Below are 26,006 nucleotides of genomic sequence, written 5' to 3' on the forward strand. Positions count from 1 at the left end.
TTTGCCACCTTTGAAACAGTGCAATTTCCCTCTGCTTCATTGTTGGCCATGGACACCACAAACGTGTAATGTAAGATACCATTATCGTGGAATGTTTTTCTTGGTGTTTAATTTAATAAACCTGTTTTACCCTGGGAGCTGCTGCCCTATGGGAATGACACACACTTCACCCATCCTTACACATTGATCATTCAGAGACCATTACTTATTGTCACTATTTTGGGGTATTCATTTGAGTGCTTTACGTGTGTTTAATGACTGTTGCTATCCCACTGCCCCAGTGATCACTCCTGGGCTGCCAAAGAACTACCCATGCACCTGGCTCTGCACATGTTGATACAATTCTTGCAATCTAGCACCTGGCTTTTTTTCGGGACTTAAGCTGTGTCTGCTTTATTGATTTACACATATTGGAACAGGACTTGGGGACTGTGATTCAGTGCTGTGGACTGTGGGTTTTATGGTATAAACTTGTTTCATCCTGGAAGATGCTGCCTTGTGTGAATGACACACACACACCTGAACTATCCTCCTACTTGGATCAGAGCCAGTTACTTATTGTAATTTGAGCAATTTTATATGTGTTTAATGATTGTTACTATCCCACTGTCACAGTGGTCACTTCTGGGCTGTCAAAGAACTACCCATGCGCCTGGCTCTGCACATTAGATTGGAACAATTGAACCAATATTGAGACTTGCTTCTTTTCTCAGTTTACTATAAGGTAAATTATGCATGCCCGGTTAATCTCCTGAGGAAGTGGCCAATATCATGGATGAAATGCGTCAACAATCTTCTCTTCTCCCTCCCTTCATATTAAGATGATCTTTTGGATATCCTTGTAGATATGTGAAGTGTATACTATGGAGGGATAGAGAAATACAGGGGATGAAATCATTTATTTTGGTTATGGGTCTAACATTGTGTGAGCCTTAATAATTAAAAACCATTATGGAGGATAAATAAAATGATGAATTTTACCCATGAGTTGTGTGTATTGATACGTAAAAATTCCCATGTTTCATTGGTGTGGCAATTTCTATAGAGGGTTTTGGTACCTCTCCTATAATGGATCAGATACCCTTCTGAGGTTCCTTTTCTTTTTCTAATTGTTCGGGTTTAAATATACTTTTAAAACTCCAGATGTGAGCTAGTTGGATGCAATAACTTTTTTTTTTTTTTTTTGCTTTTGTCTTCAGGTACTTCCTTTGTCATTTGTGTGCCTCCTTTACCTGCAGATTTATCAGAAAAATACCTGTTTACTATACTTCACTACACTCTAAAATCTGGAGCATAGGTTTCATAACTAACTGATCTCTCTTCTAATCCATTTCCCTTTCATTCATTTGTGTTTTGAGGCAGCTATATTGTCCTATTCTGTTTTGTAAATCTGCAGAGAGAATATTTGATATGCCTAGATACAGGTTAATGAGACATGTGAGCCATCAGGAAAGTGAACATTCTTGGCCATAGATGACGCACAGATCTTTAATAATGTTCTATAGTGTTCAGAGAAGACAATGCTCAGAGCATCTACCCTTCCTGTCCCTTCATATGAGATGAAAATTTACAGCAGCTGTGATATTTCCTAAGCGCAGCTGTTTATCTCATTTGTTTTAGAGAGCCTTCCTCCTCTAATAGATCTTTCATTTTAAGCACATCTTGTAAGTGATGTTTATTCAATAGCATTTAATAAATGTCCATGGTTCGCCTTTAGAGAATGCCATTTAATTCAGTATATAGAAACAGAACAAAAACCACTCAGACAATGCTTCAAAGTGTTCCCATTCCAGGGCCAGGCAGAGCAGAGCTGGCTGAGACACTGGTCCAGCTACAAACCATGCACTTCTATACCAATGCTTTGTCCATGCTGGGAATATCGCTGTCAGATTTTTAGTCAAAGATGCTGAAAAGTGGCTAAAAAGAAAAATCCTAGCAGGTAGTCTGATGCCACATGACATTTTAGAAGCTAAATCTGGAAAATGACTTGGGATCAGATTGCCTGCCATCGGTAACATGCACACACACACACACTTTCAGACCCATATAAATACGTGACCTATGTTGGTGGGCAGAAAGATGACTGATCTCCCAGCAGACCCCTTGTAACCTGGTCATTTGACGAAACCTGTAAAACATGACCACATTATAGAACATTACTACATTGGTTTCAGAGGTAAGAAAGGCACGATTCTAAAGCATGAATGGGAACAGCTGGAGTTAGCAAAGTCATTATGAATAATCTTTTTGGCTTTTAAAATACCTTTGCCATATTGCCCCATTTTTACTTCGCTATCTGTCTCATACAGGTAGGTTAAGATATGTCACGGCTATACTTGGAGATCCTCCAAAAAACATCTTTTAGAGCAGCACCATGACAATGTCTAAGGTAAATGCTATAGTCTCCTCACTCCCTGGGGACACATGCTGCAGGAATTCACTGATGAAACAAAATTGTATGGTAAAAGCATTTGGAACGCTGACAGATAGGAGCTCCTCTGTAAAGAATGGAGGCATGCATACCAAGCACAAGGAGAAGAGAGGCAAGTGAATGAAAGCACACGGAGGGTGGCTTTTAAGAAATTGTGCCTTCAGCATAGTATTCTCCCCTGGGGATATTAGTCTTGCATGGATTTTTAGTCAATTATATATATTATGCTGTATATTGTGCTGCATCTAAAGATATGGCTAGAAGTTTAAGCAAAAAAAAAAAAAAAGACATTGGGCTCCATTCACAAAGCACCCCCCCCCCCCCCCTTTAAAATTTGCGGAAAAACAGCTCATAACGTTTTTTCAAAGTTTCTTAGCATTCACAAAAAAAGCTACTAAAATGAGGCATGTGGTATTTATCTCATGAAACCATGCAGTATTTTATCTCATGCGAAATCCAGTGGCATGGATACAGTGGAGAAGAATTGAAACCTGTCATTTTAATTGCTATGGTAAAATTGTTTAAACGGTAGAATAATGCCAACTCACTAAGTCAGTGCAGTCTCTGCAGCATATGTTTAAATTCAAAAGAAAAAGGTAACTAGACTACTATTCAAAAAGAAGCTGCTTTCACAGGACATAGTGTATCAAAAACCACCTAAAGTGTTACTAAACCCACAACGTTAAAATCAGTCTGTATATGCAGAAAAGTATGCATGTTATACTCACTGTGGAACCTAAATGGGTTAATCCTCTGCATTTGTATAAAAAGGCTGTTTTATCCTGCCTTCTCTGATCCTCCCCTACTTTCACTGTCCCCAATCCATCTCCTGACAGTACAGAGCCCTGGGGACACTCTGCACATGCTCAGTTTCATGTGTATTGGTAGCAAGTTTTTTTTAAACTAAAAATGTGTTTTTTGGGGGAGAGTGCATGTGATTAGCACAGGGCCAACCAGCACTGTCCAGACAATGGGATCAGGGGTCATGCAGCCTCATTGAACAGTCAGAATAGAATGAAAATCCCTCCAACAAGCTTTAACCAGACACTGATAGAAGTCACAAGACTGCTATATACTACTGATGAGAAAAGGTATTTAGCAGTTTATATTTACTAAAATAATTGCATGTTCAGAGTACTGTAGGAGACCAAATATTAATGCAGGGCCCTGGGTTTAATAACATTTTAATTCTCACTAGATGGGCTGATATCTTCCTTGGGATGACATCTACCTATCTATAGTCCCTCTTAACCTGAATAGTGGATGTGCATGACAAATGAAACACAGCCACAAGTCAGATGAGATGATCAGAATAACAGCCTCTTCAAATTTTCCTAGTGGTTTAGTGTTTAGCAAAATGTAGTACTGAATGTTAGATCATTTCTGATATTTATACTTTTTTTTTTTTTTTTTCTCCTAGTGGTAATAAAGGGTTGAGCTCAACACACCATACAAGAAACTTATGAAACTTGAAAAAATGTGCTACCCTCTCCTTTTTAACCACTTCAATACAGGGCACTTTCACCCCTTCCTTCCCAGCCCAATTTTCAGCTTTCATCGCTCTCGCACTTTCAATGACAATTGCACGGTCATGCTACACTGTACCCAAATAAAATTTTATCATTTTGTTCGCACAAATAGAGCTTTATTTTGGTGGTATTTATTCATGACTCCGTTTTTATTTTTTGCGATATAAGCGCAAAAAAAACGGAAATTGTGAAAAAAACAATATTTTCTTTTTTCTATTTTAAAAGAAATCCAATAAAATCAAAATTTGTCATAAATTTAAGCCAAAATGTATTCTGCTTCATGTTTTTGGTAAAAAAAATCCCGTTAAGTCTATAATAATTGGTTTGTGTGATCACGAACATATGTACGCAAATGATCATGTACATATGTGTGCAGGTGATCACGTACATATGTGTGCAGATAATCATTGGAACATGTGATTTTAGTGGGACATATGTGGGGGACATGTCTTTTTTTATTTGGGGACACATGTGGGGACATGTGTGTATTACACTAGACTAGGGATCAGTGAGTAAAAAGCTATAAAAACAGCTGATGCTCACTGATCACCAGCCGGCTGCAGCAATCTGCTCTCCTCTCCTCAGCGACGACTTCCGCGTGAGGAGAGGAGAGCCGATTGCCTAGAAACCGGCTGTTTGTTTACATCACATGACGGCCGTGATTGGACACTGCCGTAATGTGATCAGGAGGGCCAATCACAGAGGCCTCCTGCCGATCCGAGATGCGTCGTGTCCGGGTGACACGAGCACATCGGGATCGCGCCGCTGCGCGGGCAAGCGCAATCCCCTTCCTTCTGAAGGACGTTCCTGAACGTCCTCTCAGAAGTAGAGAGCTCCCACCCGGCCGTATATGTACATTGGCCAGGTGGGAAGTGGTTAAAATAATTTATTGAGAATGATACAATACAAGTTAATAATACAAGTTTTAACATTGTATAGGGCTATCAAACTTGAATAAAGGAACTACTCGGTTATTAATTTGGAATAACAATAGTACAGTTACCGTATAGAGAGTAATATGGGAATTTTTTATCAGTAAATATATGTGAAGAATATTATCATAACCATTAATAAACCTGGTATAATTTGCATAAAGGAAAATGAATATGTCATATATTAAAGAATTAGACATAGAGATACAACTATGTTGAATAAATCGGTCTGTATTGGGATGTCCTGGAGAAACACCCACCCAACCAGGGCCAACGTCTGGCTGTGTGGCCCGGCTTTTCCCAGATGAATGGACGTCCCACCAAATCACCCCCAACATAACTTTGGGTAGATTGTTTCTAAACCAATCATTTACTTTCTTCCAAAGAGTAATTCAATATAAGAATGGAATAATACATTCCCACTATTATACATATCTAAAAATGAAGTTTAATAAGTAGGAATAAAAGGGGTGGGATCTAAAATGAGGTTGGCGGGAATGAGGTGTCTCCAGAGGGAATCGATTGTTCAAATATACAAGGCATCATATAACATTAGTGTCCGTAAAGGTGGTGAGCCTCATCAGGGTAAAAGTAAGAAGTCAAAATCTGGCGGTACAATGTGTGTTATCCATGGAAGCCATAGTGTTTCAAATTTAACAAGTTTATCAAGTATGATTGCCTCCATTTTGGCATGGATCATAGCTTGTGTTACACATTGTTTTACCGACACTTCACAGAGCTTGTCTGACTTCCAGGCTTTAGCTATAGATTGTTTATGTGCTGCCCTCTCAGTATAAAATGAAATGAGAAGTTCACTTATTGCTTTGACCTTGTGATTGTCTTTTGATGACAGGAGGAAATGGCTGAGCTCAAGGCACAACTATACCTACTAGAAAAGGAGAAGAAAGCTTTAGAACTAAAGTTGAGCACACGGGATGCCCAGGAACAGGCCTACCTGGTTCATATTGAGCACCTCAAGTCTGAAGTGGAAGAGCAGAAGGAGCAGAGGATGCGGTCGCTGAGTTCAGCTAGCAGCAGCAGCAAAGACAAGATGGGAAAGGTGAGACCACAGATGTAGCTTTCATAAAATAGCTTTACATTTTTATAAGGTATTTTTAGAGCAAGGAACCAGCTGGGTATGCTTCATTGTTTATGACCCCCTTCACCTTCATAGAGACAAAGTTTCTACAATGCTGTAAATGAATAAGGGGCCCATAGAGCTCTTGAAAATAATATTTGATGGAGCTACCATGGGATGGGAGATTAGACGAGACTTTTTGATAAGGTTTACATTATTGAGGGGTTTGTATTGACTGCAATATTTAGGGAATTTATTAGTTATGACTTCTGAGTTTTACTTTTTAGCATTGTGGTATTGTTTTTTGTGTGTGCACAGTATATCTGTGACAAAGGTTTAACTGTAATGTTTTACATTTCAACAATTTTCATTGTAAAGAACAAAAATAGACCTAGGGAATACAGACAGTAACACACACAAATGAAAACTAACACATTCAAGATGGTTTACAGAACCCGAAAACTGAAAAAAAGACATACAATATGTCTATAGAAGCGAATGACCTCTTTACACAGTTTGGGAGTTAAAGCAATCGTAGAGGCCAACATAACCCCGATTTGGGAGAACACTAACATCTTGGTAAATAATTAATACTTTCTCTAGTATGATAAAGCTCAATGAACAAAATAATCAGATAATAGAGGGAAAAAAAGGGGGAGGGGAGCTCAACTCTGGGCTCGCGACCTGCCAACCTCTGTCAGGACCATTGTAGCTGTCAGGGCCGACTAAGTTTTAAGCTATAAATTTGAAAAAGCTATCCGAGTCCATATGTAACAACCATGGACACCAAATGTCAAAGTGGACCTCTGCCCTCTCATGCAGCTGGCCTGTCAATTCTTCCATGTACATGAGATGACAAAACTCCTTAGCCCATTCAGAAATCTTCAGGCTTGTCGCCGAGTTCCAATGGTGCAGTTTAACCGTGCATGCGTCTTAATTGTAATGTTAGTCAATGTTTTTGTTGTGCTGAAAATCATATGTGGTAATCTAATACATGTAGCCTTGACCTCTCCAGCTATAGTTGGTTTTAGTACCATTATCTGGTCCTTAGTGGGCGCTTATGACTTGCATATGTTGCATGCCTATTCTGATTGGGGAGTCTGATGATTCTACCACTGTGAAATGTGCCCAATACATTGTTCATGATTTTCATGGACTAGTGTTTGATTTTCTGTTCTTTGTTTAGTCACACTCTGGGCCGCCAGCTTCCCTGAATGAGCATGTTATTAACTTTTATATTCTGTGTCTTGTCATACTTCCTTCGCAATTTTAAAGTGATCTATTTCTTTTCTCTTTGTAAAGTCTGTTTCTGCACTAGAAAGCCATTTATTTAATAGATGAATCAAGTGCTTTGCTGCCACTGGCTGTGTGTTGTGCTAATTAAGCGTGCAATACAAGTTAACCATGAATGATGTTACATATTTTATTGTCAAATAGGAATCCATAGAAGGTTCTGCATTATCCTTGTCTGAGCTAAGAACGTACAATGACAGCGAACTTACATCAGAACTCACCAGTGCACTGAAAAGGTAAGTGCGCACACTTCAGAAGCATTAGCAAAGAAATTGGAGGGGTTACCCATAATGAGAAACAGATTCCATATTTTGAGGACTTGGATCACTTGGTGTGTCTCAATGGTATCCATTTAAAGGATAAGTCATTATCATAATTATACTTACCTAGGTGGATGCAGCATCAGTTCGATGCCGCATCTGTCCCCCGCTGCCTCTGCACTGAGAACCGAGCGATCGAACACCGCCTATGGCTTGGTTCTCTCTGCTCCCCAAGCAGAGAGCTGCTGCCTGTCAGCAGCTCTCTTACTCTGCTCCTCCACGCTCATTGGAGCACTGAGCTGTGGAGGGGCAGGGAGTGGCCATCTCGCTGAGAGGCTGAGGTGACCATCAGTCCAGGCACTTGGATCCAGACTTCCAGAGTTGGGATGATGTGGTGCCTGGACTAATCTGTGTGATGTTGCAGAGAGCGGACTTCAGACCGCTCTCTGCTGAAAATGGGTCACAGGAGTGCAAAAGGGAATGCACTCCTGACCTGTGACCCTTAGGAGAAGCCCAGCCAAACAAGCTCAGGCTGTACGTCTCCTTTAATTTTGGTTTGAGGCTCTCTTAAGATTATTCAAAATTCATAGACCAGGTACATTTGACCCCATTCTGACCTGCATTTGACCTAGTTGAAACAGGTTTTGCATTCCCATTGATTATTTTCAAACAAAGTACAGTTATGCTTTTTTGCAAATGTACCTATCGTGTACTTGTTACTGTGAATCACAAGGTAAGATGTACTGCAATGTGACAAAGGCTGCTGTTCATTCTCATAGGAACCAGTCAGGGCTTCCTCTGACAACATTGTTTTGGGACTTTGGGTCTGTATGATCTGCCATTTACAGGATCTCTACAAAATCAGAACCTTGTATTTATGAGGTCTTTGTGCCTCAGAGTGGGCTGATGTAAAATTTTCAAAAAAAATAATGGGAGCGACGTGGACGATAAAAAAGATGTTCCCAAATTACAAACACCTGTGGTTATGAGAGAAAATATAGAGCTGCGCCAATAAACATTAAATTAAATAAAACTGTCCCAATTATCAATCATCGATACTGTAATGGGCAGAAAGTCTTTCACTTAAATAATGAAAGTCCACATCTAAATATTTCTGTTAAAGATGGGGCATTCGTTACCTCCACTTTTTCAAGGGGACAGATAGAAATTCCTTTATCCCTACCGATAGTTGTCGTCATGCCCCCTGGCTCAGATCAGTCCCCAAAAGTCAATATATAAGACTGAGGCAGAACTGCTCTGATCCAGGGGAGTTTCTTATTCAAGCTGATGTTTTTACCTCTAGATTTCTGGAAAAGGGCTATCAGCATGCCTTTTTGGCTGAAACTCTGGAGACCATTTTGAATATGGATAGGGCAGATTTGCTGAGAGAAAGGGGCCCAAGGGGTGAGGATGGCTTTCAGGGAAACATCCCCTTCGTGACTACGTACGCTTTACAGCATAAGAGTATAAAACAATTGGCGAATAAACATTGGTATATTGTCAGTAATAACACCTTGTTAAAAAGTGTTCTACCGGACAGACCCAGAGTGGTGTTTAGGGGCGTCCTCTCTTTAAGAAACCACTTGGCACCCAATGTTATAGATCCGCCGAGAGGGAGTTGAGGTTTTATTGATCAACTAACAGGTTACTATAGGTGTGAAAAATGTAGAGTTTAATGTATGCACTCAGATGTACTACCACCTTTACCTCTGCAGCTACACAGAGAAACCATACAATTAAACCATGTATTACTTGTTCCACCACTGGAGTGGTCTACATGTTACAGTGCCCGTGTGGACTGCAATATGTGGGACGGACCAAGCACCCACTACAGGTGCGTTTAAATGAACACATCACAAATATATTGACAGGGTTTCCTAAACATTCGGTATCTAAACATTATTTGCTAGAACACAATAAGGAAAGACTTATTCAAAGACTCTGTTTTTGGGTATTGACAAGTTTAAACCGCATTAGCGAGGGAGTTCGCTGGTGAGGGAAATATCCAAGTTAGAAATTACATGGATCCATCATTTAAAATTCATAGAGAATTCTTAAAATTTGACATTTTATTTTTGTAATATTGTCATATTTGATGATTGTTACTGTTTAATATATGTAAACTTGATTTGAGATGTGGAGGTCGGCCTTTGGGGTATATATCCCCTTTAACCACTTCCCATCCAGGCCAATTCTGACATTTCTCTCCTACATGTAAAATTCATATTTTTTTTGCTAGAAAATTACATAGAACCCCCAAACATTATATATGTTTTTTTAGCAAAGACCCTAGAGAATACAATGGTGGGTGTTGCAACTTTTTATCTCGCACGGTATTTTTCGAACGTGTTTTTTTCAGAAAAAGTTTCATGCTAAAAAAAAAAAAAAAACAGGAAAGTTAGCCCAACTTTACACTTTATCACTGTAATAATATTTTTCATTAAATTTTGTGTATATATACTTTTTTATGTATACATTATATTATAATATATATAATATATATATTATATCATTAATCAATTATTAATACTCATAAATAATGAAATTTCAAAAATTCATTCAATATTATATGAATTATAATATATTCTCTTTCATTTACAACATTTTATATTTTTTGATTTTTTATTATTTATATGGATTATTTTATATCAATTAAATTATTTAATTCATTAACTATAGTATTGAGCACATTTGATTTTATACACATAATCATTGGGATCATATTTTTCATGATTATTTTCCCCATATCCTCAATGCGATCTATTTAAGGCAATCTACCCATTGACATATATTGTCATAGGTGTAAGAAAAAGAAAACAAGGGGTTAATACATATGGCATTGATTCAAATTTAAATTTTCTAGTCCTCTAGGTTTTTAGTTTTTTAATTATCATGCGGGGGGATCTCATCTATCACGAGACGGTGTTTGCCCTTACAGTATGTTATATAGATCATTGGTATTGCCCACAGTTAAGATGGAGCTTCCGGCCAGACCTCTGTCTCAGAACGAGGTCTGGCTCTATATAATGGTTGTGCGTCGCTATCACCACGACATACGAGAGGAGGACGGGCTCCCGATTTTTGCCGGCCGGCTTGTTATTATACGATCTTGATACATTTTATATGTAAGTGCATTTTGTTTTATTATTAAAGATTGGTAATAGTTTTACGCTAGGGGAAGTTTATTTTTCCTTTGAGTACACTCATTGCTACTAAATGGGATTGTGGAGCACCGTAGTGGCCTGCATTGTATGAAGTTTCGCCCCTGGGAGAGTAAAGGTATCTGGTATAAGTGAGAGGTTGCGATTGGCTTTACCATAACGCTCCTAAGGCTGCTTTCACACTGGGGCGGTATTCAGGCGTTACAGCGCTAAAAATAGCGCCTGTGTAGCGCCTGAAAAAAAACGGCCCCTTTCCCTCCAGTGTGAAAGCCGGAGGGCTTTCACACTGGAGCGATGTGCTGGCAGGACGGTGAAAAAAGTCCTGCTAGCCGCATCTTTGGAGCGGTGAAGGAGCGGTGTATTCACCGCTCCTATACCGCTCCTACCCATTGAAATCAATGGGACACCGCGGCAATACTGCCGGCAAAGCGCCGCTGCAGCGGCGCTTTGCGGGCGGGTTTAACCCTTTTTCGGCCGCTAGCGGGGGTTAAAACCACCCCGCTAGCGCCCGCAGACCACCGCTAAAACGACGGTAAAGCGCCGCTAAAAATAGCGGCGCTTTACCGCCGACGCTGCTCCCGCCCCAGTGTGAAAGCAGCCTTATGCTTTTACCATCTGGTAAGTGCAATCTTATTTCAGTGGTTGGGCACTTCTTCTTAGATACATGTGTGGAGTCACCGTGGTGCATTTATATTATGCTAAGAGATTGACCTTCAACATGCAAGAAAAATTAAGGATTTTTTTCTCATTGTGGACTTTCATTATTTAAGTGAAAGACTTTCTGCCCGTTACAGCATTGATTGATAATTGGGACAGTTTTATTAAATGTAATGTTTATTGGTGCACCTCTATATTTTATCTCTATTTAATGTGTGTGTATCCCACAGTTGAGCAGCAGCCTTGTGATTGAAATTTTTCCTAATTTCTAGGTCTACCGCATTTTAATCTTTTTTTTTTTTTCTAACCTGTAGTCATGAGCATGGCACAATAAAAGTAGCTTGTTGGGTGCACAATGTGCATATATTCAGACTCCTCTGGCCATAGATGATTTTAATCAAGGCCGGTTCAGCAGGGACCAGCCGAGATTCGATGCATGTATGGGCAGGTTTATTGTACCCAAGTTGATCCATCAATCGACTTGGCTACAAACTGCATGTCAGATTTCTAGCATGCACTTATTGCCAGTGGCTACATGAGTATTCACAAAAAGCACACCTATATTTACATTTTTACAGTGCCATCAATAAATATATTGGCAAATTTCCAGGCAGATTTATTTTAAATTCCCAAGGAAATAATTAAAATTGGTTTTGCATCCAGGCACAAGCTTATCCGTTCCCCCACCCCTTTGCCATGTGATTCCAGATCTGCAGTTGTGGGAAGCAGAAACCATTTGTCCCTGATGTGTTTCCTATTCCCAGTCCTGATCTGGAGACATGCTTTCTAAACTGTGCTTTAGGCCGGCCATACACGGAGTCTGAGCTGGTTCAGCAGGAACTGACCGAGATTCGAAATGTTAATGTGCTGGCTGAATGTACCATCAACTTGGTACATCAAGGAAAAGACAGTTGCTCAGCAGGAGGGATTCCTCTATCGGCACTATCTGTTGATGGGGAAATCGTGTGAGCTTCTTTCCTGCAACCCACTGTTGCAATAGAGAAATTGGCACCTTCTAACGGCTGCCTAAGTAAACAGTGTTACTATTCCTGCCCTTCCAGTATGGTGTAAAAAAAATTGTGACCAGAAAAATCAGTGTAGCACCCTCCTAGATAGGTGCTAGAGAGAGTACATTGTTTTTGGCTTTTCTGCTCAACAGAGAAGCAGGCTGGCAATTTTATGTGCTGTCTGCTTAACAAAGAGCAGTGATTGATGAGTGAGGTCTGCTCTGTGCGTTCTGATGCTGATTCATGCTGTCTTGGAGATTTCACACTGATCCAATGGTAATGAGCCATATTGGACAGTGCGGGAATCCCAGCAGGTGAAAGCATGGATGTTGTTACAGCCCTAATTAGCAGGGGAGGTGTCCCATCGCATGCTGGGTGACTATTTATTTTGTAAGAGCACATGGGCTCGGGGGGTTCCAGTCCAGCCCACCTCTGAGGAGGCAGGTTCTGGTGGGGAGGAGGCGGCTACTTCTCCCCCAGTATGGAGACCCATGTGTCCTCAGATGCCAGATGTGAGGGTCTGAAGCCTGAAAGCTACCTAAACCAGGGTTCCTGTGCAAGCTGACTGGGGATTAAAGTCTATGGATCTGGTCGTGTATCACTGGTGTAGAGTGTCGCTTGAAAGTTGCATGGAGGCTACCAGCTGTCCCTGGACATTTTGTGAGTACAGACCCTGAAAGGATCCTTGAGATTGAGTTTGTGTTGCTGAAATCTCCCTCTGGTCCTAGAAGTCAGAATACTGGGTGTGTGAGCGAAAAGAGACACAGGCTAGTGTCTTGAAGTAAAGTCCAGCAAATTCTCTCTGCTTATGTTACCTCTCAGACTGACAATCACCCGAAAAAGCACTTAATCCTGAAATTGGCACTGAAAAGACACCATTACGCGCGCTGTACACCTTAGATATGCTGTTTTAATAGCACCATGTTCCCGAGCCAGTGATCTGTGCCAAGGATGATCTGACCTTTTATACACAATATCAATATGTTGTATGATTTTTATTTGCTTCTAGAATTAACAAAATGTGCCTTACCATTGCAAGTCCTTTTCATTTTATGAATCCAGTTGATTTGAAAACTATAGGAACACCTTTTGTTTGAGCATAACCCATATGAGATTTTCCTTGGGAGAATATTGAGCACCTTTAACTTGCACGGTTTGTGATCTCCAGTGATTATCTCAGTGCAGCACAGCATAGAAATGATCATTTAGGGCTCATAGCATGGAGGCGTCCTTGTCTGTTAGAGGCAGACTCTCTGTATTGTAATTTACCTTGGCCTGTGATAGCTCTTCAAGCACAGGGAATGAACAGACAGAAATATATGCTTTAAAACGGTACGGTGCAACAGTTTCACAGAAGAGCCAGGGACTTTTTTTCCTGTGTTTCTCGTGGGTAGGACAATCCCGCACAGATGCAAACTGTGGCTAAGCAATATTTATGTATTTGAACAAATTAGTGAATATATCTTAAGGTGCTTTAAAAGTTTCTTACCTACCTACCCTTTAATAGTTTACTAGATTTTAGCAGAGCTGAGAACTTTTTTTCCATTAAAGAGTTAATTTTATATTTCACATTTTCTCCTTCTATCCCAGATATGCCAGCACAGTGCTGGCATTCACAGGATTGTAGCTGGGCTCCTAGCTGTTATGGTTGATGTCTGAAATATCAATTTCTGCCTTCTCAAGAAAATGTAATTTTAAATCTCCTCTGTCTCTGTGAGGAATTTTAAATTACAGTGTTTGCTTCCTGATGTTCCATTCCAGTGACTGTGCAGAGTGTGGCACACAGCAGGCTTATCATATGAAAATGTCTTTACCCAAGCATAGGCAATCGCTTTGTCGCCTTCTTTGTCATACTTTCCATTAGATTTTTAGCACTTGCTGCTGCTACACACAGAGTTTTCACTATGTTTCAGTATGTCATTTTTCTTTTGGATCGTGGATATCATGGTGTTCATAATTCAGATTAAGGCCTCGTGTGCCTGAAACAACTGTTGGAAATAAAGGCTCCAAAATATTTGCCTCTGCTATACACTAGTAGCTGGCACAGGGGTGTAAAGGAAAGATACTTCATCCACATTTATTAATCGGTATTTAAAGCCAGAACATTTTTTTTTTTTTGTGTTAGTGGTGAGGGGCTATCACCTCGGTCAGATTTTTACAGCAAATTAAAGAAATAGTCATCATTCCTTAAAGGAATACGTTGTGTTTTTTTTTAAATTTATTTTACCTTTTTTGTAGAAAATAAATGCACATCTTTTTGCAGGTAAAAAAATGTGCTTTTATTTTTGCACTAGGGGCCTGCAAATTATTACACCTGCAATCAGAAGATCTGGGGTGCAGTGCAGTTGTTTCAAGACTGTAGGTGTAAGCTGTCTGTACCTCATATGAGCAGCCCGTTGAACAATGACAGGAAGAAACAATGAACTACCGAGAGTGTGTAACGGCGCCCTGGTAGTTCATTGAGAACTATAGGCTGACAGCTACAAAGGCTGTCAGTACTTGTAGTTGATTCATTCACAGATCTGAGAATGAATGTTCAGCCGCGTGATACAGCACGTGCAGGGAGAAGATCCCAGACACTGTCACTAGTAGCGAGTCAGGGAGAGCCTGCAGCATTAGGAACGTGTTACATGTTCCACCTGTTTTTAGTGTGTAACATTTAACATGTTCCCAACTAACAACTTCAGCTCTCACACCTGTACACCCCCTATGGAATACTTTTCTACTTTTTACATTTCTTAAAATTACCTGTTTATCAGGCAATAACTTTCATTATTTACAATTACAGAGTATATAAAACTACCTGTAGCCTGGATATCTCCTAAATCTGAACGGTTTAAGAGATATCCCCTGTGTTTGCATGTGCTGACGTCATCAGCACATGTGCACTGAAGCAATTGCAAGTACGTGCCATTGCTTCAGTTAGACTGTGCCGTTATTGGCAGCTCCCGCATGCATGCGCGGGAGTGACGTCATCGCGGCTCTGGCCAATCACAGTGCCAGAGTCTGCTATACCTGGAAGTAACTACAGGAGCGAGGTCGGAGCGGTGAACGAGGACCATTGTAGGGGCGTCGATCTAAGGTAAGTAATACATAATGAGCTAGCGGGGGCTTCCATGTAAGGTAAGTAATACAAACAAGGCAGTGTGGCTTCCACATAGCTTTGTAGAGGGGAATTTACAAAGACTAGAGCAGCCAGAATCTATAGCAGCAACCAATTGACTTCTAGTTTTTATTTTCAAAGCATAATCTAGAAGCTTATTGCTCACTATGCTTTAGATTCTGTCTGCTATAGTCTCAAATTCCCCCCAGAGTGTTTTAAGTGAGCTGGTTATTTCTTTATTTTGATTTATACAGTGCCACACCCTTCTATGCTGACTGTAAGGGACAGGATGTTGAATGTTAGCTATTTATTAGTCCGTGTCCCCGCTAAGGAGATTGTCGCTATAATGTTGGGAATAGTTAGGTCCAAGTCACACTTTCATTTCCCGCTTGCAGTTTTGTGTGGGCGATTGTCCCACAATTCTGTCATGCATAGGGCAGCCCTATGCATATTTGTCGCCCAAGCTTCATGTGAAGGCACACTTTGCTGCTGTCGGCAGCACTATTCTGTCAAGTGACAATTGCAACAAAATTGCAGTGTTTGGGGGTGCCATTTAGGATGATTGGCACCCAAATGCACAAATTCGCAGCAGTTGCCATGGAATTTGGAAATGTAGGCAGAACTGCGGTAAAACCAGATTTTGTGAATTGGGCCTTATAATCATTGTCCGGGTATTTTTTCCCATCTCTGTTATATATTTATCCTTTCACTTTTTTGTAAACATGAGAGGAAATCCCTTTGGAAATGCAATAAATTATTTGACTTTCGATACAGTGCATCCGGAAAGTATTCACAGCACTTCACGTTTTCCACATTTTGTTGTTACAGCCTTATTCTAAAATGGATTAAATTCATTATTTTCCTCAAAATTCTACAGCGCTGTGAATACTTTTAGGATGCACTGTACACTTTAAGCAGAAACACTTTGTTGAATATTGTATTTTTTTTTTGCACTTCAGCAGAAAAAAAGCACAGTGGTTGTGGGATTTCTCTAGTTCTGCAGATCACATTAATAAATGGGTGGTTGTTTGTCTCCTTATGGGTCTGTTTAGAAGCACACTGGCTACTATTCCTTTGATCTAGAGATGATGGGGTACCTCATAAAGAGGGGGCCCTGAGAGATCTAAAAGGCCGGTGTACAAAATATTGCACACCAGCACTCACTTGAAATATATTTTTTAGTGTAACTCTTGGACACCACCTCCATTGCTATGATGACTTCTATGGACATTTACTAGGGACAGCTCCCCCCCACAGAGAGACTCCAACACACTCTTCTGCAATTATGGTTTACATATGAGCCTAGCAGCTGTCTGTAATAGTGAAATGTCACTTTGTAGCCCCATACCTGCCAGTGATGAGTATAGAGGTGATAGTGTCCCACCTACTGATTGTGAACTAATTATTCCCTTAATATGGTCCTGATGCCAAGTAGTCAAAACATCTGCTGGGTGGGCTGAGCAGAAGCTGATCATACCATGCATACAATAATCCTTTCCAAGTGGCACACACTTATCCTGGCAGATAGCCACATATACTGTGTTTTGTTTTGCTAAGCTTTCTGTAGATGAGTTGATAGTCTTTGTGCCACAACACACAATCATCTCTGACACCTAGTGGGCAAACTGTGCAGTTACAGGCATGAACCAGGTTCCCAGACTCATAATGTGACCAATCAAATTACTATTTTAAGGTCAAGTGTATTTGGCATGTTTGTCAGTACCAATGGTTTGTCCCAGAATGTTTGTTTATATAATGCCATAGATTTGATCAACGTTTAACGTATAAAAGCACTAGCATTGTACATAGTGTGTGGTTATTGTCGAGGATTAGGTGTTATACATATATTAATGGCTAGTACTAGTTCAGTGGCATTGAAACATCACTTTTGCACTGCCGGGCCCATGAGAAAAGGAGGCACATGGTTATTAAAAAGAAGCAAAATAATGCACTGTGTGTGTAGTTTTATAATATTCTGTGTATTGTTAACATCCTTTTATAACAAAAAAAATGTATTTGTCTTTAAGTTGTGTAATGGTAAAGATAACTAATCTGTGTTGTGCACTGTAATGTCAGTTGTGCCTGCAATGCTATTATGTCATTTGGAGCACTTAGCTCAGTCACTGGTTAATTTTAGTTTAAAAAAAAAAAAAAAAAAAAAGTACCCTAGATTCTAGCATATATTTTTTCAAACCACTTAATTTTGGTGTCTTGAATGGTAATATGAAAATTGCTCATTGAGAGATGGGTTCGTAAAAACCTTCATAGGTACCGGTAATAAAAGTGCCATTATAGCGTGCTCTGGTCTGGTCTTGTGGAAATGGTGACACCTGGTGGACACATGGGATTATTACATTTTTACATGCGTGGTTTTTAGCCCTGTATTTGTGCATTATTCTGGGATTTTTTCTGAAAACTGGCCTTTCTTGTCTGACATTGCTGTTAGAAGAAAATCATGTGTAGGCCAAGGCTTCATGTACACTGGTAAACGGACGTTCAGAGGCAGTTGACTGCTTTTTTTTCAGCTGCCCCTGAACTCATCCAATGTTATCTTATGGGTACATGTACACAGGTTCGTTTAAGGTCTTTTAGGCAGTTGCCTTTAGAGGCTATCTTGGAAACTTTGACATCTGAACTCATTTTTTGCCTTCAGACGTTTCAGACACCAAACGTGGCTAAACACGGTACCGGCTTTTAGCCGCATCTCGTTTACAGGCATTTTTCATTTTTGGCTATTTAAAATAAAACACTTTTTTTCAAACACTTCTAAACGCAAACGCGGCAAAGCGGACATTTTAAACGGGGGTTTTGATCTGTCAGGTAAAATCATTTAGGAGAGGTTGTAAAAACGTCCTGTGTACATTAAGCCTAATAAGCTTAAATGGTTCTCTGTTTAGCTGCCCATTTTACTCTACTTCTGGTGTAGTTTATACACAGTATATAACATTTTCAATATTTTATTGCACTGTAATAGTCTCTGGCGTTGCAATATTTTATGTAAAACGGAAAAAAAAATGTAGCTATAGATTTTTCATGTGCATATAAAAGTAGTACCACAATGTAAATGCATAAAATCATAAAGTTTTCTACAAATATTAAACTTGTATATAGCACCATATCCAGTATCTACAAAATGAAGTTCAGAAATCTTATTTCAAATTGACATTAGATGTGTTTTTAAGATTTCAAACCTCTTCATCTGGTCAATATGTGAACAGATCCCTTATAGGAAAACCCAAAGTTGTAAAACCAAAAAAGTTAGCTTGAGTCGAAATTTTCAGAAAACAACAACCGAGGGACTTAAAGATAGTAGTTCAAAAGGTGTGTAATCTCCATTATAGTCTGTAATTTTTTACTTCAAAAGCAGAGAACTTCAAAAATAAGGAGCAAAATATATTCATACAAGAATCCAACTCTGTTCTGGTCTGGAGTCAAATCCTGCCATCCATACAGGGGATGCAACAGCACTCCAAGATCCTTAACCACAAAAGCAATATATGTATATTCCAGATAGTTTAATAATCAGCAGATCAAGATACTTCATACACCATGCCCCCAAACAGTGGGATCTACCTGGGAAATGGTGTTTGGAGTATCCTGATCTGTTGATCTGAAGAAAATGTGTCCCCAAAAACGCACTACATGGCTCCAGGTTTGTCCACCAACTCTAAGCTGCTACAGTGAAGACTTGCAGAGAAGAAAAAGGATGCCTGCACCACTGCTGAATTGGAGATCTAGAAGCTTTGTTGTATAGTTCCAAGGTTAAAAGCCTTACAGCCACACAAAAGAAAATTCTTGTGTGGCTGTAATGTTTTTAACCTTGGAAATATACAACAAAGCTACTGTATCTCTGATTCGGGCAACAGAAGATGGGTTACAAGGACAGATACCCGGAAGGGGGTGTAACAGACAGCATTAAAAACAGGTTCTAGACCCAACACACTTTACCCAGAGCTGAAAGAAGAAAAAGTGGCTTTGCATGCACTTTACTATAACACAAAACAGTGATGATGGTGTAGCAATAATTATTCTGTGTACATTTATATTGATGTAGTTGATATAGCTTAGTATAATCCAAGAGGAAACCTGTATACTCTTGTCTTCACAGACAAAACAATCATCTGACAAGCTTTAGCACAAGGTCCTGCCCCCGGGACCACACCACCTGACCTATTTCACCCAATGGACCTAATAGGTGAAACATGTTAGAGGAGTAGTGCGTTGGCAGGACCTTGTGGTGAAATGTGTCTGCTGATTAATGTTTTGACTTTGAAGACCTCATCAGTGTGCGACTTTTCCCCTGGACTATATTGAGCTGTGTGTGGAGGAGTGATGGACTCCAAGCTAGCACCTGATTTCTGCACATGATGGGTGCTGTTGGAGTGTTGCGCTTTTTTTTTTTTTTTTTTTGCATCTTCGAGATGTTGATCTTTTATGAGGATTGACTGATGGGAACCTTTTTTTTTGTATTACAGGGAAAAGAAGCTGAAGTCCAGAGCACAGGAGCTGGTTAGCGCCTTAGAAAGACTCACTAAAAGTAGTGAGATCCGACACCAGCAATCTGCAGAATTTGTCAATGATCTAAAGAGAGCCAACAGGTCAGTAAATGATCCAGATTTCGTTTAAGAGGTTAGCTTTATCCCTGCTCTTTGGGATCTATGTGTTTGCAATACTTTATTGAAATATTTCTGTATGCTAGGAGCAGTAATGGTGTGCAGCAACCATGACTAAGCTGATAGTTTCCATAGTATAAGAAGTGTCCTTTAATACTGGCAATTAGAATATGTTTCCTAGCCTAAATCTATAGGGAGCAGTTCTAAATGTTAACGCGTAAAAAGGTATCTGTGGCTGTGTGAATCCTATTCCTAAAAGCAGATGTGGGCAAGCTTTTTAGTCTGGGTTTTATTTGGAAAGGCCTTATAGGGTGAAAATATTTTCTGGGACAGCAAGATAGTCTCACCATCTTATAACATTTTCTGTCATGAACAGGTTCATGCTATAAGGAAGTTGACATTTTCTTTGCTTTGTATAGTGTTCTTTATCTTGATATAAATTGTAAAATAGCATTTTTAGTTACCGCAAAATTTCTTAGATTACATTATAGGATTCAGGTACATTAGGTCATGCTGTGCCTTCGTGAGATTGTATACTGGTATTACAAAGTTGTAAGGACAGCCCAGTATAAACCATCCCGGCATGCCTGAGTTACATGCAATATTAGGAGTAGAGCTGCTCATGTTCACTGGTCTCACGTTTCGATTATGATGATCATGTCAACAATTCGATTTCGCTATGCATCACTATTACTGCCCGTGGTTTTAATCAAAAACCCATCAGCCTCACCAGTGCCCATCAGATGAAGCCTCACTGTGCACATCAAACGAGACTGTGCCCATCAAATGCAGCCTCATCAGTGCTCAAGTGCAGCCTCCCTGTGCCCACCATCAATCAGGCCTCCCTGTCCCCCATCAATGCAGACTTGCCAGTCTTGGGTGGATCATACACAGGGGCATCTCCTGCTGTGTCATGGAGCTTTGACCTGTATATCCAGGCATGCCCGTTTTCCTCCTCCCTCCTCCAGTGGTCACTGTAGCAAAGTCCTGCCTCCTAGAACGCGTCCTGTGATAGAAGGAACTCTGATTGGATCAGTGTTCTGTCTATCACAAGACTTGGTCTAGGAGACAGGACTCTGCTACAGCGGCCGCTGAGGAAGGAGAATGGCGACAGGTGCGCCAGGATATACAGATCAAAGCTCCATGACACGGGGAAGATGCCCACTGTGTATGATCCAGGCACTGGTGAGCGGCTGCCCTGGGGAAGATCAGGGACATACAGATGGAGAGGAGGAGGAAGAGAAGGACACTGACAGAGGTGAGGTAATATTTTTCTTCCAGTTTCCCATAAATGTTTACATAGTTATAGTTACAAAGGTTGAATAAAGACACCATTCCACCCAGTTCAACCTGAGTGTCTACAATTGTCCCTATACCTGTACATTGCACGCTCACATTGCTCCCTACCCTCAAGGGGCCCACAATCCAAGGTCCCCATTCATATACTAGGGCCAATTTTGGACAGAAGCCAATTAACCTTCCTGCATGTCTTTGGAGTGTGGGAGGAAACCGGAGTACCCGGAGGAAACCAACGCAGGCACAGGGAGAACATGCAAACTCCAGGCAGGTAGTGTCATGGTTGGGATTTGAACCAACGACCCTTTTTACTGCTAGGCGAGAGTGCTAACCACTACACCACTGTGCCGCCTCAGGTTTAGGTTCAGATTAGATCAAGGGGGACTTATGTAAAACAGTTTTCAGCAGTTTATTTATTTTATTTGTGTGAATATTTAATTATTTCAACTTCACATGATAATGGATATTTGGCGTAAACAGTAATCTTCTCTTCATTTGATTGGATAATTGAAGCGAGTCTTCACAAATTTATGTGAGCATTCCCCATTCCTTTAGGCTGCTTTCACACTGGGGTGGCGGGTCCGTTAGCAGTAAAGCACCGCTAGTTTTAGCAGCGCTTTCCTGCTGTTTAAGTGGTGCTTTTCAGCTGCTAGCGGGGTGCTTTTAACCCCCAAGAAGGAGTAAACAAGGGGTTAAATGCGCCCGCGTTACTGCGTAAGGCTCCATGCATACTATTAAACCACCTGCTGACTTCTGGGAAAGTAGACATTAAGTATTCACACCCCTTGAAATTTTCCATATTTTGTCATGTTACAACCAAAAACGTAAATATTTTATTGGTGTTTTATGTGATAGACCAACACAAAGTGGCACATAATTGTGAAGTAGAAGGAAAATGATAAATGGTTTTCAATTTTTTTTTACAAATATGTGAAAAGTGTGGCGTGCATTTATATTCAGCCCCCTTTACTTGGATATCCCTACCTAAAACCTAGTGGAATTGATTGCATTCAGAAGTCACCTAATTAGTAGAGTCCACCTGTGTGTAATTTAATCTCAGTATAAATACAGCTGTTCTAGGAAGCCCTGAGAAGTTTTTTAGAGAACCATAGTGAACAACCAGCATAATGAAGTCCAAGGAACACGCTAGACAAGTCAGGGAGAAGTTGTGGAGAAGTTTAAAGCAGGATTAGGTTATAAAAAAAAAAATATCCCAAGCTTTAAACATCTCACGGAGCAATGTTCAATCCATCATCTGAAAATAGAAAGAGTATGGCACAATTGCAAACCTACTAAGACATGGCCATCCACCTAAACTGACAGGCTGGGCAAGGAAAGCATTAATCAGAGAAGCAGCCAAGAGGCCCATGGGTAACTCTGGTGGAGCTTCAGCGATCCACAGCTTGGGTGAGAAAAATCTGTCCGCAGGACAACGTGCACTCCACAAACTTGGCCTTCATGGAGGCAAGTAGAAAGCCATTTTTGAAAGCGAGCCATCGGAAGTCCCGTTTTGTGAGAAGCCATGTGGGGGACATAGCAAACCTGTAAGGTGCTCTGGTCAGATGAGACCAAAATGTAACTTTCTCTTTCTTCGACGGACACAGTGCCTCCTTAATCTTGACCATTGGGTTATATTGCCTCCGCAGGAATAGAATTAGGCAGAGCAAAAAAAAACTGGCTATAATTGTGGTAATGTGATACTGCACAGCCCTAAAAATATAATAACCACTCATTCAACTGCTGCAGCTAAATTATGTGAGATACCCACACTAACATACCATTCCAAGCCCGTTAGCTGCGCTGAAAGAATGTTTTTTACATGAATTGCCACACAAAAATTATATGCACATGAAAAAGTTATGAACATTCCGTGAAATGGCACAGTCCCCAAAACGATTACTAAATTAATCAATAACTATATAAATAAATTCCCAAACATCCGATCAGATAAACTATATAAGTAGTCCTCCAAATGTGTTTGTATCCTTAATGGTCTATTCCTTGTGACATCACATAGCAAATATACACCCAAAAAGTGATGGCCCGCTCCAAGAAAGAGATCCTCCACCTCTATTCACACTGCCGCTTACCAGATTTTAAGATCTCTTTTTAAGGAGATCTACACAAGCATGTATTCCTTCCGCAGACAGGGGTTCACTTCAAGAATCTAGAGATTGGCTAACACAGAAACGTCACAGATGGTACCGGAGTTTTCTAGGCAATATTCCTCCCCCATGTGGAAAACAAGAATGCCTCCATAGTGTAATTCGTACACGCACTATTTATTAAAATAAAATAAAGAATTGCACTTACAAATGTATTCTTTCTCATAAGCGCTCTATTAAAATCAACAAGCCGGCCGGCTCAATTAGACGCTGCCCACGTCTTCCGGGTCCAGTGCAGTACGCGGTGACGTCAGCACGTTGCTCCTCCCTATGCCGTGTCATCACAACTGACTTCTTCCAAGGGCTATGCCAATGGGCTGTCCTCCTTCAGTATATAACCTCCTCCCTGCTCTAGATATTCAGTTTATTTCTGTCTAGTCGGGAGAAAGGACCTAGTTTTTTTGCTTTTTGTCTTTTTTCCATGCATTTTTCCTGTTACATCTACAGTCAACTGCCGGGCTGAGTGACGGGCTGGATAATCGAGATCCAGTGGTCTCCCGAGTCCAGCCAGCGAGCGTGTGCAGACCGGAGCTACACGCTAGGTCAGCCGCGACATAGCCTCAGCAGACAGAGGCTGGCCCAGGAGTTAAACGTCTCGCAGGGTCGCAGATGAACTAGCTCTGGTCTGTGTCGCATCGGTCCCTTGGCCGTCAGCCCCCCACTTCGGTGATGAGGAGTTCTGTCTGGAGGGTCACCCGCACCATGGATCGGTAAGTACAGTACCCTCTCTCCTCCTCGGGTTGGACACGGGTACCCTCCAGGGATGGTCGGACCTGCCTGCAGGATCCCTCCTCCCATTCTAAAGTCCCTTGGTTAAGCTGCACTCCCCCCACAGATTGGTGAGAGTCCCAGGGCAGGCAGCAGGGACCCCTGGGGGTCTCCCCCACCATTCCCCTTCTGGGTAGTGTGTGTCCTGCCCTGGCAGTATGGGGGGTTCCAATGCAGAGGGTGCTGCGGAGACCCCCTAGGTTCATGTTCATGCTGTGCCATATGAGCAGTGTGAGGTAGTCTGCAGTTTGAGGGTCCCAGTGCTGAGAGCGCAGCGGTGCAGAGTGCACAGTGGTGTCCCTTTAAATGTTCACCCAGGCTGGTGGAGTACTGTACGGTACCTTTTGGAAGGGGGTCCCCTGTGCAGCGATTGTTGAAGGCACAAAGAGAATCCTGATAGCATGCTTCACCATGTCAAATGGTCGGTGGCCATGTTTTGGCATGTCCAATGACATCACAGCGGCCATTTTCCCTTTTGGCTGGTCTCCGGCCTACAGCCATGTTTGTGTAGCTGATGATGGAACTTCGTGCAGATGCCAGAGATCCTCCTCTTCCTCCCTTATGCGTCTCTTCCTGTCCCGGGATATATGAAATGGACACGGACGTTGGTGGTGGTGGGTACTAATTGCGGCGCTCCTCTGGTAGGGTGAGTCTTTGAGGGTCCTTGTGTAGCTCCCTCTCTGATGATTCGCACCACCACTAAGGGACACCCAATGGCCAGGGTACCTAAGTTCCTTTGTACTACAGGAACTTATTCCCTATAGAGCCTCAGGGTCACATCTCACCCATTTATCCCGTCATGGAGGCGGCAGGTCCCTCGGAAACCCAAGCTTCCCATGGTTGTGCTGACGGCGGTCCTTGAGTCATTGGTATCCCAGGTGGAAGTAGTGCATGGGCAAAGACCCAGGAGGAAGCGTCCACGGCCTTCCCCTGCTCAGTCTGTCTCATCTGATTCTGCGCCTGATGCCGCCGGAGATGTGGCGTGTCCGGGGTGTTTAATATCTCGCCCCCTGACCCGTCCGATAGTGAGAATTAGTCCTCTGCAGTCTCGGTAGCGAGTGGAAAAGCGCTGGTGAATGCGGGGAGACTCTAAAGATGGAGGATGCGACTGACCTTGTCCTTTGGTACGCATGAGTCACCTCGCACACCAAAGGTGTTTCCTTATCTGCCTTATTTGATAGGTTTACCCCTAAACGTTTGGGGACCACAAAGGGTGACTTTGATTTGATATGGGATATGTACTGCGCTGAATGCGCTCCGTTAGGATCGCGTCTAGGCACACAGAGACCCTAAAATCAAGTTGAGATTTCCAATGGAACGTTAAAAAATGAGCCTAGGGTACCCAATATGGAAGAAGTAAAGTAAAATAGAGAAAAGGGAGGGGAGGGGGAGGGGCTAACCCTCCAGATGGGGGGAGGAGAAAGGGCATACAAAATCAGTTTTTTTGCACGAATCCTATTCATCAGATTATCCGTAGGCCTGGATAAAGAGGAAGGTTTTTAAACCCTTCCTGAAACTCAGGAGAGGAGGGTAAGGACCTTAGGGATGCTGGAAGGGAGTTCCGCAGCTCATTGCCCTTTGTACCCAGGCGTCTGTTACCAGTAAATTTTAGTCTGCTGATTGTCGGTTTTGTGAGAAGTAAGTTGGCCGATTGGAATGGTCTTGACGGTACATAGTGAGAGGCCCATTCAGACAGATAAATTGGGCCCAGTT

The 26,006-nt window shown here is 41.4% G+C and overlaps 1 protein-coding gene across 4 annotated transcripts in view; it reads left to right on the plus strand.

Moving 5' to 3' along the window:
* Window positions 1-26,006, plus strand: part of MCC (MCC regulator of Wnt signaling pathway) — a 523,846-nt gene that overhangs the window by 482,747 nt on the left and 15,093 nt on the right. For all 4 annotated transcript variants that reach the window (XM_077462268.1, XM_077462269.1, XM_077462270.1 and 1 more), the window contains 3 exons: window positions 5,746-5,952; window positions 7,408-7,499; window positions 19,927-20,049. In XM_077462268.1, coding sequence (XP_077318394.1) covers window positions 5,746-5,952; window positions 7,408-7,499; window positions 19,927-20,049 — 422 coding nt within the window. The remainder of the gene's footprint in view (window positions 1-5,745; window positions 5,953-7,407; window positions 7,500-19,926; window positions 20,050-26,006) is intronic.

The sequence above is a fragment of the Lithobates pipiens genome, unplaced genomic scaffold, assembly GCF_037356315.1.
Source record: "Lithobates pipiens isolate NorthernLeopardFrog02 unplaced genomic scaffold, aLitPip1_a1.2 Scaffold_3, whole genome shotgun sequence".
Classification (NCBI taxonomy): Eukaryota; Metazoa; Chordata; class Amphibia; order Anura; family Ranidae; genus Lithobates; species Lithobates pipiens.